General features: G+C 39.0%; 1 protein-coding gene across 3 annotated transcripts in view; it reads right to left on the reverse strand.

Annotated features, from left to right (window-relative positions):
- The window catches only part of TMPRSS15 (transmembrane serine protease 15), a 53963-nt gene that overhangs the window by 25328 nt on the left and 13237 nt on the right, over window positions 1-15398 (reverse strand). For all 3 annotated transcript variants that reach the window (XM_081858940.1, XM_081858939.1, XM_081858941.1), the window contains 7 exons: window positions 11893-12001; window positions 8319-8428; window positions 7271-7408; window positions 5002-5151; window positions 4222-4327; window positions 3836-3986; window positions 2655-2796 (listed from right to left, as the gene is read on the reverse strand). In XM_081858940.1, coding sequence (XP_081715066.1) covers window positions 2655-2796; window positions 3836-3986; window positions 4222-4327; window positions 5002-5151; window positions 7271-7408; window positions 8319-8428; window positions 11893-12001 — 906 coding nt within the window. The remainder of the gene's footprint in view (window positions 1-2654; window positions 2797-3835; window positions 3987-4221; window positions 4328-5001; window positions 5152-7270; window positions 7409-8318; window positions 8429-11892; window positions 12002-15398) is intronic.

The following is a 15398-nucleotide window of genomic DNA, read 5'->3' on the forward strand; positions in this document are numbered from 1 at the left end:
AAAATTTGATTGTGTATGATTCCTGTACACTAGATTTCCTATTCATGAATAGGAAACATAGTTCTATTGGCAAAAATAATGTAGAAAAATACTTCTGCTTTTATCTTGAAATGTACTTTCAAGATTGTTCATACTACCTTCCAAGCCATCAGACTGGAAGATACATCACTTTTCTATGTTTATTTTGAAATTGTGAGGTGATCCAAAATTAAATAAAGGAGTAAGAAAATGTCAGGTACCATTGTATGTGCATAGTAAATTACTTAGGGACAAAAATAAATTCCCAACCAGATGCATGCTGAATGGATATTCAGTGTCTGTGGCTACCCAGAAAAGCCATATTGGATCTATAGATTGAAGCTCACTGGAAATGTCATCTGACTTCAGTGTTAAGAATTATTATGAAAACAGAATCTCAAGAATGACAAGGCCACACAGTCAGATTTGGAACACTGTGTAAATGGAGCAGCTTCCTTTCAAGGGAAAGGCTAAGGCACTTAAGCGTTTAGTCTGGGGAAAAAGCTGAAGATGGAACATGTTAGAGGTTGGGCAAAGGATGGGGCATTTAAGAGCAGGGGTAGGAAGAGTAGGTCACAGTAGGTAGAGCAACCCCACCTTCTGTCTCTCACACACAAATTTACACAGAGTTTAAGCAATGGAAAGAGAAGGAAGAGCAAGGCAAAAGGCTGGGAAGGGTGTGGTGAAGAGTGCAAGCACGACCTGCCTTTATGTTCAGTAGGCGGACCAGAGTGAAGACCAGCACCTGAAGTCTTCACTCTGGTCCACCCAGTAGACCATACCCGTCTTTCTTAGAAAGGAACTGCAGCTGCAGCAATGTGAATGGTTGAAAGCATTTTGAATGAATTCTGACTGGTTCAGCGACACCCTCAAGAGTAACATTATGGGAAACATTTTGAAGCAGACTAGCTGTGGAAATTAGTTTGCAATGGACTCTTTTCTGCAAATAGCAGCAAATAACTATGGGTGGTGTCCAGCTATATAGTTTTGTTACTGCAAGGACATTTTGTATGCAATGCAACTTCCATCTCCTATCATGTCCCCATGTAGAACAGAATCTGAAAAAAGAGCGATAGATATTAGTGATATACTAAAAGATGGTAAGGGTATCCCCTTCCAATGATTTTAAACACCATGCCCTTTTTTAAAATTTCACTAATATCCATCCTTTTAAAAAAACCATATATTTCACATCTGGAAATGGGAATATTACAGCAACGTGTAAAAGACGGCCTATCCAATTCCTTTAAAATCACTGATGCTTTGCTATTGTCTCCATTGAGTGCTGCATTACAGTGAATGTTTATTGGAGTAGGCTGAGGTAGGCTCAGGTCCTTTTTGTCTGTTGTTTTTGGCAGAACAGATTTAATAATATCAGTAGCATTATAAAAATGTGACAAGTTGAAAGATTGAATTTGATGGTATTCAAGATTTCTGATAGCTCTAGAGGGAAAACAATTTTCAGCATGCTTTAGCAGAAGAAGGAATATAATAAAACTAGACGTATTAGCCATCTTTCCCTGGCCGGAGTTAGTATAGAATATGCTATTATTTCATTATGTGAAGCAATCTGATCCTGCCTCAGAAACTCATTAACTGTTTCATAAGCATGTATGGCTGACCCTTTATCCTTTCCACCCTTGTTATTATTTGTCAGTTCACTGAATGTTCATGAGATATAGGTTAGTGTTTCTCTCTGAAATGGACAGAAATTACTCATGTGCATAATCAACTCTGTGTCTTTCAGCATCTAACACAGCAACAGCAGCAAAATTGGAAAATATGTGAATTTAATTAAGACATCCTTATTTCCCCCCTGCGCATGAAAGTCATATCCTATCAATGCTTTTGCTGAGATTTTCAGTGAACATCAAGTTGTCACATAATGCAATAAATGGGATTTTACATTAGTGGTGATCTGCAAAGTGATGCCATGGATGAATTTGCATCAGTGTGTGACGTCAGTAGGAAGTCTGGATTTTAATAGGTTACAGTTAATTTGGGGATGCATTAGAAATATTACACTTTTGTCTTAAGGCCTACAGATATCTTCCAGTTCAGTACATTGGCACCACATAGTGAAATATCCCTCCTTGCTCAAAAACTGGCTTCTGTGTGGCATAAATCAAATAGCCCTACTATTTCCCCCATCATCTGCCATGCCAGAGGGTTGAGGGCTAGCATGGCACTAGCTAGTTGTTTGGAGTCAAGGGCTCAAATGTGCTAAATTAGCACAGCCAGTCCCCAAAGAAAGTCCAGGGCAGACATGCCATTCAAAATTTAAAATAGTGGAACAGCAGAGCATTATAACCCCTTGCACCACATAATTGTACAGTGCAGAGGAGAGCTATAGTGCAGCAATGCTGATAAGAGTCCAGCCCTGGCAGTGCTAAATCCTTAATTCCCACCTTGACTGGCTGCAGCAAGCAGAACAGCCAGTAGGAAAGAAAGAGATAACATAGGAATGGCAGGTGAAGGGATGTTATTCCTTCTTCAGATATTATGCCTCTAGCTTTGCTTTGTTTTTCTGTCATCAGCTGTTCCACTTACTATTGATAGCCCCCTCCAAGAATACAACATAGTAATCCAACCTATAATGAAATGCTTCTGTGATCACAGAAAACAATAATACTTACTGGGCAGCTGAGGGGTCGTAGGGACTGTGGGGACCAAAGTAGGCTCTGGATAAACAGTTTCATTGCAGCCTCCATTTGTCAGACCAATATCATCAAGGGCAATGCCATCCCATCCTGGTCTTTTAAAGGCATCAAAAGCAACCTGTTTTAAAAAAATCACATAAAATGTTATACATACCGTTTCATTTTAGATTTTACTTATTTATTTTACTTATTCTACTTATTTACACATAATTTATATATCGCTATTCATAAAAAGATATAAGAGCTATCATATATAAAACCACACAACGCAGACACATTTTTAAAATCAGACACACATGGGAGTAAGAACCATGGGATTCAGTGATGGGGCTTGCTTCCTAGACATGTATGGGATTCCACTATTATAAAAGGAATCTTTCTACATTTCTAATTTTAATAAGTAGAAATGTGAGCAGTCATCTATGTGAACCTTTTAATGGCTTTACAAGGAATTCTACCTCCCCTAAAAGGAATCACTACACATTCAGATTCTCAAAACATCTCTAGCCATTTTTGCTAGCGACAGTGTTAGTGGATGGAAAGATGACATATGAATACAGTAGAACTTATGGACTGAATCCATTTTTCAGTACAGGAAAGCTGAAGGAAGAATTCTTCAATAGAAAGGTTCTGTTGATTTATTGGACATGTTAGGCCAATAATTTAAAAACTAGATCTAAGCACGTTCTCTTTAGAAGCCAAGTTTGACAATGTAAGCATAACCAAGTCCTAGAATTGCTGTTTTGGAATCGAAAGGTCCCTGGTGTGAGTCCCAAAAGTAATTGGGGAGGGGGAGAGAGACTTCATATTGCGTTCCTATATGAAGTACTTCAAGTAAAGCAGGTAAATTTCAGTTGTAGATATATTTCATCACTCTAGCCAAGGGTTCTTAGCTGGTGACAAAGCTGGCTAGCCCAAGACAGAGAGAAGTTTCAGTGTTCCAACATAATCATAATAATTTCTTCTGTCAAAAACATACAGTCTGCTCATACTAACTAGTCTTGTGTGCTATAACCATTTTTTGGCAGACTGTAATGATAAAAGTATTCATTTTGCAGATATGAAGATTGGGATAGAAGATTGGGAATGGTAATAAAGGCCCACTGAACTCAGTGACCTGACTACATTCTTTACTGATGATAAATAGCTTGACATACTTTAAAATTAGATGTTTCATTTAGTGTTATTTGTCCATAGTTCCAGTTATTTCCATAATTTCCTTCTTTCTGGAAAACTGTCCTTTCAGTGTTCTGATCGTACGTGATGGTAATGCTCAAACGATACACATTAATACCATACATGTGATACCTGAATTGGAAAATGAGAGGTAATTATTCATTCTGGCATATTAAATTGAAATCCACCTGGTATCCACTAGCACAGCAGACTTCAGCTTGTGCGGTGAGCTTTTCCTCCCCTCTGCAGCCCCTCGTGGACCCTCAAAATCTGTTCCAGAGGGTTGGGGGATTCTCTGGAACAGATTTTGAGGAGGGAGGAGAGAGAACTGACTTTGCTATTACTACATATGGTATGTTCACAATACCAGAAACTTAGGCAGAACACATCTGAAGAGGGGACTAAGGATAAGCTTAAAAGTCGAACTCTCACAAGTCTGCCTCCAGACATCATTGGTGTTGAAATGTAATAGCCTGCAAGACAGATAATAATATATATTAGTTAATTATTAACTCCTTGTTCCACCAACTACCTAAGGAAGTATACTTGCTAATTTGCTGCCCTGAACTTCTACCCTGAACAATGGAATATACATTGAATAAATAATAATAAAATAATTTATACGATTGGCTTCAATGGGACACTTAGTTGCTGTAGCTTTATAAAAAGAGACACACATAGTCCACTGGCTCTCATACAGATGCCTAAGCATGATGGATCACTGGGCTGAGGGGAAAGGTCCAAGGAGCCCATGTTTTGTAGCCCCAGGCCTGACAAGCTAAAACTCTCAGTTTTTAGAGCAGACATTGTTTCCTTTGCTAAATACAAACAAATATTCTTTATTTTGCAGATATAACAAAAAAAGGGGGGGGGGACATTGTTAACTCACATGAACAATAAATATAATCCATCAGTTCTGACCTAAACATTGATATTAATATATGCATTCCATTGGTCCAAATAGGTATCCAAATGAGATCGATGATTATAAGATATATTGTCAAGTGTACAAAGAGTAGTGAGATCTTCAAGAGGGGAGATTATCCCTCCTGCCTTGCAAGACATTTCTATTTTATTTTGCAAAAATACATTGGTAAAAAAAGAAAATTCAAATCAATTCATGTTTTGCTCATATCTTAATTCTTACCTGATAAATTGCCAAATGTATGATCAAAGTTAGGGCCAGATGTAATAGGGAATGTGGGACCACTAATTCTTGCCCATTCATCATCGTCATCTAAATCTTGAATCCAGTAACAAAAGCCATCTTCAAAAGTGCAGCTAAGTTTCTGACTGTCTTGAAGCGAAATGTGAATAAATTAATGAAACGAAATTTAATAAATTAACTCAATGGACTGTGAACAATGACATTCCACCATGTACTGATTTATTATAATCCTTTTCATATTACAAGCAAAGTGACTGTGTTGAAAGTGCTTCCCATCCAACCTGAAAATACATCACCCAAATGTTAGCTTCTATGAGCCTTGGCATGGTTTTCTGTAGATAATCCACACACACTTATTTTCTGTACTAGTTTCATGGTAGGTTTAATGGTCTTTCCCCATTCTCAAAGCACTAAACATGAGTACTATTTCCCTCAACCGGCATTAGGGGATTGGTGTTCGACTGGATGACCCTTGGAGTCCATTCTCACTCTGCAGTTCTAGGATTCTCGATATACAGTAATCCTGTAATGCAGATGCAAATCTCCCTCCATTCTAATATTCATTCTAATATTCAACCATGGACTTATCAACACTTACATTTCCTCTGCTTGTTCTAGGCATGGTCCACGCTTTAAAGCTCTATGTCCGAGCACCCCACCCTTTTTTGCTCCAGCGCCTTTCCCCGCAAAACTCCACTCTTTAAAGCTCAGTTGGAACAAATGGCAATCAGTGGAAAAGCCAAATTAGTATTTGCTCTGATGAAGTGCTCAAAAAGCAGGCTTTTGTGGGGAAAGCTCAGGGGCAAAAATACCCCCATGCTCAGACACAGTGCTGGGTTGGGAAAGAGTGGGGGGAAAGGTAAGTGTGGCTAAGCCCTAGGCCCGTCTGAAAAGGAAGACAGAAATGCCTAGGCAACTGGAGAACTCTCCCTCTCTTCAAGATCAGTGCAGCAACTTGTATCTCGACATTATGACTGTAAGGTTTGTTAATAGCCACAGAAGAAATGAATATTAAAGATACAGGTCTTTGTTTTCAGGGCCAGAGGATATTTGCTTCAAAATAACACATGATATTACAACTCAGCAGTGGTTCTTATGCATGAATGCCTACATTTAGTTTGAACTGTGTGTGTTCCAACAGGGTATCTATTTATATGAAGAAAGAAGACTCAACTGAAAGCACTTAATGTCTTCTTAATGAATATAGAAGTTGTGTTTTTGCTTTTGTTTTGTACAACATGCTGGGCATAGTTGTTACCAGCTCTGACTTTTAAAGCCCTAAACAGGTTGTAACCCAGTTATCTTAGGGATCACTTGCACCCATACCAGACTACCCATTTCATGAAAGCTATGCCAGATGTCCTGATCTGATGCCTGCAGCGAAGCACAAGAATCAGGGCCTCCTGCCTATCATGCTTCTGCCTATCATGGTTTTCAATTTTGGAGGAATTTAAATTTAAAAGAATTTAAAAGACCTGTCAATGCGCATTTTAAAAAATGCCATTTGGAGAGTAGATCATGATGCTGGATGCTGGTTTGAAGTAACTGGATATTGTCCTAAAATGTGCTACAGAAATTTCTTAAACAAAGAAATATATTCTTGCATGCCACTAGTCAGACATTTCAATCAATTTAATTTATTTTTTCCCAAACCACGGGGTACTAACATCTAGGAAAAAAGTAACATAATATGGTAATTATCAAGGTGAAATGGGAATTAAATGGGAAATCATCTTCATTAATCTGTAAATCCTGTTAATTGTGTATGTTCCTGGGTAACATCTCTAGGTATGGATACATTTTCCCAATTTTGATTTTTTTTTTTAAAGAAAGTCTAAAGAGTTCAAAGCTGAAATACAAGTAAGCAGCCTTGATGATACAGCACTTCTGGTATCTATAAGCAGCAAAAAGGGTAATGATATAGAAAGGGCCTGACCAATATAGAAAGGGATGATTATTCATGGGGTGTTTGGACAAGTTAAGTGGATAACAACACATTGTTACATTAGCACTTCAAAATGGATTTGATAAAAGAGTACAGTGTCTGTAGCATAAGGCTATAGACACAATGTAAGACTAACATTTATGGGAGCTGATTTAATACATCCACTGCAAGTCCCATGTGAAATCAGGTGCATTTGTCTCCATATCAGAGCAATGTCACAGTTTTGCTAGCTGTGGCTAGATCTCCTCCCACCACATATACTAACAATGTGATATTTAAACAGAAGTTAGAAAGACTACTTACCTGTCAGTTCACTTGTGTTAAATGCAGTGTAGGTTGCATTAAAGCCATTATAATTTTCAGCGTAGTCTGTAACAAATTCTACAGTGGCTTTATTAGAAAATATGTAAATTGTACCAGGATCAGAACCTGAGAGGAAACCTACAAAGAAAGAGATGGCAAAGATATCTAAAGGGTATAATGCCTCATACATGCGAATAATCCAAATCAGTAGTCTTCATTTTACAGAAAAGTGAGCCCAAACACTTATGCTTTTTCTACTATTACCCATTTGTATACCTAAAAATGAATGGAGTTGCTCATATTTAAGCATCAAGCTGTGAGCAAGATTACAATTTGCCATTGGAATTGTTTCTGCCCTCATAAGAGTGTTATCCTAGAATATATCAGATTATCTTCTAGAATCTCATGATGGAAATAGACAGCAATTTATAATTAGAATTAGAAACACCATTGACTCGTAACTTCATGGAAAACAAACAAATCATTTATATGACATTGACACATGAAGAGTTCAGCATTATTGTGGGCACTGGTTCCCCATGGCTTTGGGCATATAGTAGTGGCTGACTTCTGCATAATCAGAACTTCAACTAACAGAGGCTTTGCATGTGGTTAGAAGTGCAACCTGGAATGCTTTTAAGCAGAGATACTGCAACAAGTGTTGTGCTTTCATCCGCAGGAAAAGTATAAGTTGGACATTGCATTTATTATAATAGCAATTCTTACTTCTCTTAGAACTTTTGGAAAATGCAAATGGGACACATAAAGGTGTGATCAACTAAAAGCCTATTGAACTGACTAGCACATTTGCGATTGCCACAATGAAAATGGTTAAAGGAATGTACACAAGGTGCTATCTCCTCCATTCAGCTGAATGGGGAAGCCTGCTCATGAAAAAAAATCCCTGTGTATCTTGCAACACAAAACTCTGGATGAAGAGCATCATTCTTACCACATGGGATTATAAAACATTGCATTGTAAAAAGAAAAGGATGCCTGGTTGCTGTAAGTATCACAGATTTAAAACAGTATTAAAAAGGTGTCTTACCTCTTAAAATCTTCCCTGGGCCTACACCTTCATAAATACTTAGAGTGTCTGCATACTGTTGTGTATCAAAAGCACTGAAATTCAGCTTAATAGACAGTTCTTGATTTACACTAAAGGGGGCAAAATATTCTGTTAATAGCTGCGTGGTTGCTGAATGCAGTAGACATAATACACAGAAATGTGAGGACATATCTTGAATCAAATCCCCTCCACCCACCCAGCAGCAATTTTGCTTTGCATTGCAAGCTAAGTGCTGGAAAAATGCTGCTCATGTAAAGAGCATTGGAGCTCCGTCCAGATGTTCAAATAGTTGATTGCACATTTTATTTACTTACTTTATTGCTTTCCACCCCACCTTTCCTCCCAAAGGAGCCTATAAAGGTGCTCCTTGAATTGTATCCAAGAGAAGCAATTCAGGGATAGTTATATTTTGAAAATTACACACTTCATTTATTTATATTTAGGAGAGTATTTATATACTGCCCAATCATAAAATACCAGAGTGTTGTACAGCAATAGGAGCACATTAAAAAAACATTTAAAACAGTGCAAAATGATGATTGAAATGACTGGCTAGTGGATACTCAAGAAAATGTTAAACAACCACATAGGCCTGGTGGGATAAAACAATATTCAACTTGTTTGAAAGTCAGTGTCTGCTGAATCCCTGTTGGAAGAGTGTTTCAAAACATGGGGCTGGAGACTGAATGCTCAACTTCTGATTGAGGCCAGTTGGGCCTCTGTAGCATGGCGGACAAGTGGTTGACATCCCATTCTAAACAGACTAATTTTGAAGCAAGTCCTAACGAATTCTATGAGCCACCTAATTTAGGATTTCAGTATGAATCTGAATCCTGTTTAACTAAACTTTCTCTGTCCCCCCCCCCCAAGTTTGTGCAAATCTAAGTATAAGTTGCTGATTTGTATAACAAATAAATATAAGCATTAATTGTGCACTATCTGCTCTGAAAGTTCATGGCAATTTTTAAATTATTTGTTGGAGAGTATTGTTTAGATTATATTTTGTCAACTTGGATTTTAAGGCAATGAATTTAAGAAATCTGGTAATACTATGGCCACTTCACACATTACCACGTTAGAAAGTGTGCTACATATGATGACAATGTATCCTGTAAAATGGGAGAAGATTGCAAATTTATTTGAGCAATGCATGCATCCTGGGTGGAGCTGGTCTATACAAAGTATATATGCAATGTACGCAGAGTTTTTAAAACAGGATACATTTTATCATTATACCTAGGAACTTGCACTACATCCATTATGTAACATGAAATGGAACTATACACACACACCCCTTTATTTTAGAGACATGCACGTTCAGAAAATGATATAAATCTGCTCCAGGATGTCATGTATCCCAGTCTTCTGGAGCAGATTTTGGGAGATAAGGGCTGTAGGGGAAAATTCAGTTATGGAAGTGGAACTCTGTAGCATGAACAGAACAACAGTGCTGGAAACAATGCATAGTAATTTTTTTTAAATAAACAGTAGCATCATCTCAGAAACAGTCGCCATTTACATTGTCATGTCCTCCTCCTTTTAGAAACTAGAAAATCTGGAATACTCAGGATGTGAATACAAACTTCAAACTGGCAAACTGTTTTGAATTTACTAAATTACCTTTTCCCCCCTGGTTGCAGTTCCCAAAAGGAACTGAAGTATTTGACCACAACCATTTCAACATGCTTGTCAGAATCAATTTGGAAAGTGCAGTAGAGCACATTTTTAATGCAATCTGTAATCCTTTCTATTTATTCTTTTGTTAGCACTTGCGTAGATAGAAGAAGCATAGAAAATTATATCTGACAATAAAAAAGCTCAAGGAAAATGCTGGGAAAAGTAACTCAGTAAGGCATATTTGGCTAATTTAATATGATAGGGTAATTTGACAACAATCAAGTTATTTTTCTACATTTATTAAAAAGAATAACAATATTATTTCTGTTCAGGAAAGAAGCACAAAATTGGATGAGGAAATGGAAAATCTTCATAAAAGCTTAAGTCAGAAGAAAGCAACAAAACAAAACAAAACAAAACCCTAACAGATCATCTTTGTCCTGCTTCTGATTTACTTTTGAATCACTGACAACAGCACGTGCAGGAGTTCAACATGTTTATATCATCATTCAAGGACAGGAAGTGTCTGAGTAATTTGTTGAATCCTTCCACAAATATCCCACATGCCATTCAGCTCCTTCAAAATATACCCCCCCCCCCAGTTTGGCTGGAGAAGAAGACTAGGGTGAAGGGGAAGAAAACACCTAGGATATTTCATCCTATATCCTGAGCTTGTGCTTGTTTTCCCCCACCCCTCAGGTATTTAGCTAGGAGATTGAGAGCTAAAGGGCTCTCATCCATCAGCCAATATTGGCCCTATATTGGAAAAAAACATATTCCTCCTCTGCAAACAAGACAAGCAACAGCTGTACTTTGGAGATCTATGTTCATCAGTAAGCCTCCCCACCCCTTGACCTATGAGGTGCTCCTAGAGTTGTGTCAGTAGTCTCTGATGGCAACAACAGTTGATAGTTAGGTTATTAAGGAAAGAAAAGGAAGTCATTTGTTGCATGAGACAATGTTAATTGACTGATGCATAGAAGCAGGCAAACTGGATGCAACCCACCCTGAGGTTATGTATCAAGACCAGGGCCAGCCCAAGACATTTTGACACCTGAGGTGAACCACAAGATGCCTTCCTGCCAGAGAAGAAGGTGTGAGTGAAGATCTACACCAGGAACTAGAGTGTGTGTGCGCGTACATGTGTGTTGTGATCTACATTGGGAACAAGGTTGGAAGGAGACCAGCAGTGCCTCCTATTCAGCTGCTGTTGAGGAAGCAGCAAATCTGGCCTCCAAGGAGTGCACTGCAGCTGTTGCTTGGAGGCCAGATATGTTGCCACTGTAGATTCTGCTGCACAAGGCAGTTGCCTCACCTTGTCTCAGAGATGGGCTGTCCCTGATCAAAACAAGGAGAGAAGCTGGGCACGTTGCAGACAGTGGGCTGCTCAGTGATGGCTCAGTGCCTGTGGGAATCACCTTGAGGAGAAGACAACACAGAAAATGGCCCCTCTGGGATTTCCCCTTCTGTGATGCCATTGGGGGCCAAGAATTGCACCCCCATGAAGTTTGCAGATAGGTGGTGGAATGATCCCGAGTGAAAGAGACCTCCAGTATAGGTTGGTATAAAAATTCAATAAATAATAATAAATAATAAAAGACAGGGAAGTGAAGATATTCCAGGGTGAGAGATGCAGAGGGAAGAAAGGCCCCCAGGTGAGAGCAGAGAGGGCATATTTCGTAATGTTTTATTTATTGTTTATGACTACTTTTATGTTGTAGTTATTTTTTTATGTTGCAAGTCGCCTTGAGCATGGTTTGTACTATGGAAAGTTGGCATCCAAATAAAATTATATAACATATGTATGTAAATAACTTATTGCTTCATATTATGCCCCGCATTAACTAGAGTGTATAAAAAACATTGTTGAGAAAAAAGTGTTTGCATTTTATCTGCAAATACAGTCTAGTTGATAGAATGTTGTCAAGTGACTTACTGTATAATCCATTGGCAAGCAAGGTTTGAAATATAAGGCTCTGGATAATGAATAGAGTGGAAAGATCCAGTGGAGCCAGTCAAAATAAATTTTCCATCACAGGATGTAGCTGTAAATAAATAATAATTATCTTTTCAAGAAATTCAGTCTCAGAAAGAGATTGCTCCAGTCCTTGATTATAAAGAACAATTGTACTTTGTTTTCCAACTATATTGTCTCAGTAACACATTATGGGAAGAGGAAAAGCTTCACAGTTTGAGATAAATTTGGTTATATTAGCAGACAGAATATAGATTTGGTATTCCTCATTTTATTTTTACTGTCTTGAAGGGGCTAGGTTTCTTGTTTCCAGGGCTCCCCCTTATACATTAAATTGATTTCTGGAGCAGGAAAAATTACCTCACAAATCAGCTGCAACCATTATTCTAAGACAGCGATAGTAATTCATCCACTGCTGCAGTTAGAGCCTCCTTTCTGGATATGCCTTAACTATCACTGGCACCATTGCAAGGTCTGGTTAGATAGAACTTGGTATACTAGAGACATGGAGCTCATTCTTATGAAGGGCCAGCCATACCATTAGTCACAGAATCACGTCAGACAGCAGATGGTGGGAAGTGGGGTGGTATTCGAGAGAGCTGTTTTTGTGCCACTTGCTCTGCTCTAGCTTTCTATCCTCAAATTCAGTAGGAGATGCTATTCCATCACTACTGTTGATGACCCCATCTGCACTATACATTTAAAGCCATATCATACCACTTTACACAGTCATAGCTTTCCTCAAAGAACCCTGGAAACTGTACATTGTTCAAGGTGCCACAATGCCCAGAGTTCCCTGGGAAGTGTAACTGGCTGGCAAAGCACTCTGAGTGAGGGGCATGGGGTCTCCTAAATAAAAGCTCTCAGTACCCTTAACAAATTACACTTCCCAGGCTTCCTTGGGGAAAGCCATGACTGTTTAAAGCATTTGATAATGCTTTGAATGTATTGTGCAGATGGCGCCTTAGATTCAACTAATCTAATAGAATGGGGGAGAGTGCCATCTTGTCTTTTGCCTCAGACAGCAAAAATCCTCGTGCTAGCCTTGTGCCCATGAGGTAAATCCTTGTGTTGTGAATGTGAAGAAATACAAATCTGGTCACTTTTCTCCCCCAAGGGAGACCAATCTCTGGCCAAATGAGTTCAAATGCTCAGAGCATATTTTGTTTTTGCTTCTTTGCTGACTCATTACAGCAATCCAAGCACATTTTCTTGAATTTGTCCTTAGGATAATGAGGAAGGGTGTCCATGTCTTCACAGCCAATCCATGCTAACCAAGATATTTTGTTGACAGGTAGTTTCAGATACAATATTAGCCCTCTTCAGGCATTAGTAAATGGTGATAGTAAACATGCAAGGGAAGGCATTGGGGATGAGTGTGCTAGCATTAGTCATTTTGCCCCTCACTGTTTTCATAGCCTTCATGGAAGATGACAATTTGAAGCTGACACTCTTTGGTATCCATGGGGGCTCCCCCCCCACATTTTACAACCCTGATTTTGTGTCTACGTTCACTGTTTAATAATGCCTGCAGAGGGTGATTGCTATAAACAGTATATAGCTGTTCAAATTTGTTGTGTTTAGACTTAGCTGACATCTCTGTCTTACAGTCATACAATCCACCACTTCTTTTAAATAAAGTAACAACTTAATAAAAAAACCAAAACACTTTAGATTTCCCATATATCTCTGTCCTCTTTTAACAAAAAAATCTTTTAGTACCATGACTACTTCTACTATGATTACTACCTGAATTTCAGTATAGGACATGGTTCTCACTTTCTAAAGCTGAATTAAGGAATGGGGACAATGGTGGAGTCACTTCATTTCATGGCGATTTTATCATTAAAACTAGGGGACAGAGGGTTGCAATGTCACCTGTTGTCTGCATTTCAGCTGAGAAGCTAATTGATTTCACTGAACTCTGACAGCATCAGGAAGAAACTGTTAGAATTACACCCTTCCTGTGCTGTGGCTTTATACCTCTAGCATATGCTGAACTCAGTAGCACTAAAGGGAATTTTAATGGGGACCGGATGGTGTTGGACATAGGTTCTTTTGTGGACAAGAGTAGTTATAAAATGACTATAAATCCTGTTGTAAATTTTTCCAAACTTCACAGGCAGCTATTATGGAAGAGGTAATGCCCCTTTGGTAATGGGAACCAAGTGAAAAATCACAGACCTGGAAAACTTGGCCTGCATTCTGACAGTGTAAGTGGCTTGGTTCACCTCTTGATGGTCTTTCTGCTAACTCTGCTAGAAGAACTAAAGCCTGGCAGAACTCTTCCTCACTTCCAGCTATAAAACCATAAAAATAATGGTCAAAATGTCACACTGTTATCCCAACAGAAACCTATTCTCCTAAATTTTGTGGAGGGCAGGTTTTATCTACTTTTATTATTATCATCACCACATTTATATACCACCTTTGCTCCATGTATCCAAAGGTAATATACCCACTTTTCTCTCTATTCATTTTGTCATCACAACAATCCTGCAAAGTAGTTTAGGTTGAGAGATAGTGTGTGGCACAAGGTCACCCACTGGACTTCACAGGTAAGTATGACTTTTAATTCTGCTCTCCCAGGTCCTAATTGAATACTCTAACTGCTGCACCATGCTGGTTTCTTTAGGGAAGCAATGAGCTGAAACAAACACTTTGGCCATGTAGTATGTTAGCATCTTATGCACATTTAACTTGTGCCATTTCAACCATCTGTGGCTGAAGGCAGGCTGGTTGAAATTCTCTTGGGGTTACCTGCTGCAGAATGACCTTAAAAGCTATTTTCACATCAGGTAACCCAGCTTAGGGGGCAAGGCCCACTCTGACTCCCAGTTCTAGGATGCTCTCGTGAGATCTTGAGGGGCAATCTGAGTTCCAGTATGTGAACGTTCTTAGGCTTCCAGAGCCAGAGTGCTGAGATGGCCTTGCCTGGCAAACAAGGCAGTGAGCTTTAAAAGCTCTTTTCATGCCAGTTAAACCAAGCAGATCAGACACAAAAATAGCTTTTAAGCTATTTGCCTGGTTTGCAGGGCACCCAAGCCCATTCAGCTTGCAAGATGTTCTTGAAAAATCTCGCTGGGTCATTTGAGCTCCCATGAGATCTTCTGAAAGCATCTCTTGCCTTCCAGATCCAGCATGCTGAATGGGCAGAGAGCTTAAATGCTCCTTATGCACCAGGTATCCCCAAGTGGACCAAATGCCCCCCAAGCTTTTAAACTTTCTGTCTTGCTTGCAGGGCAGGGCCCACTCAGCACACAGGATTTGGCAGTACTGAGGATTCTCTCTCCCCCCGCCCCCCTCACCCTCTAGCTGCAGGGTGGCTCCAAGTGTTTGATTATAGGTAATTTTCAAGTATAAGCAGAACCCTTTGAACCAAATCCCCACATAAGATGGGACCATACTGTATATGTATTGTGATGTGTCATTTCAACAAATAAAAAGAAGCCATCGAAAGCTTATGT

Source organism: Podarcis erhardii (genome assembly GCF_964252035.2).
Source record: "Podarcis erhardii genome assembly, chromosome: 4".
In the NCBI taxonomy this organism is placed as follows: Eukaryota; Metazoa; Chordata; class Lepidosauria; order Squamata; family Lacertidae; genus Podarcis; species Podarcis erhardii.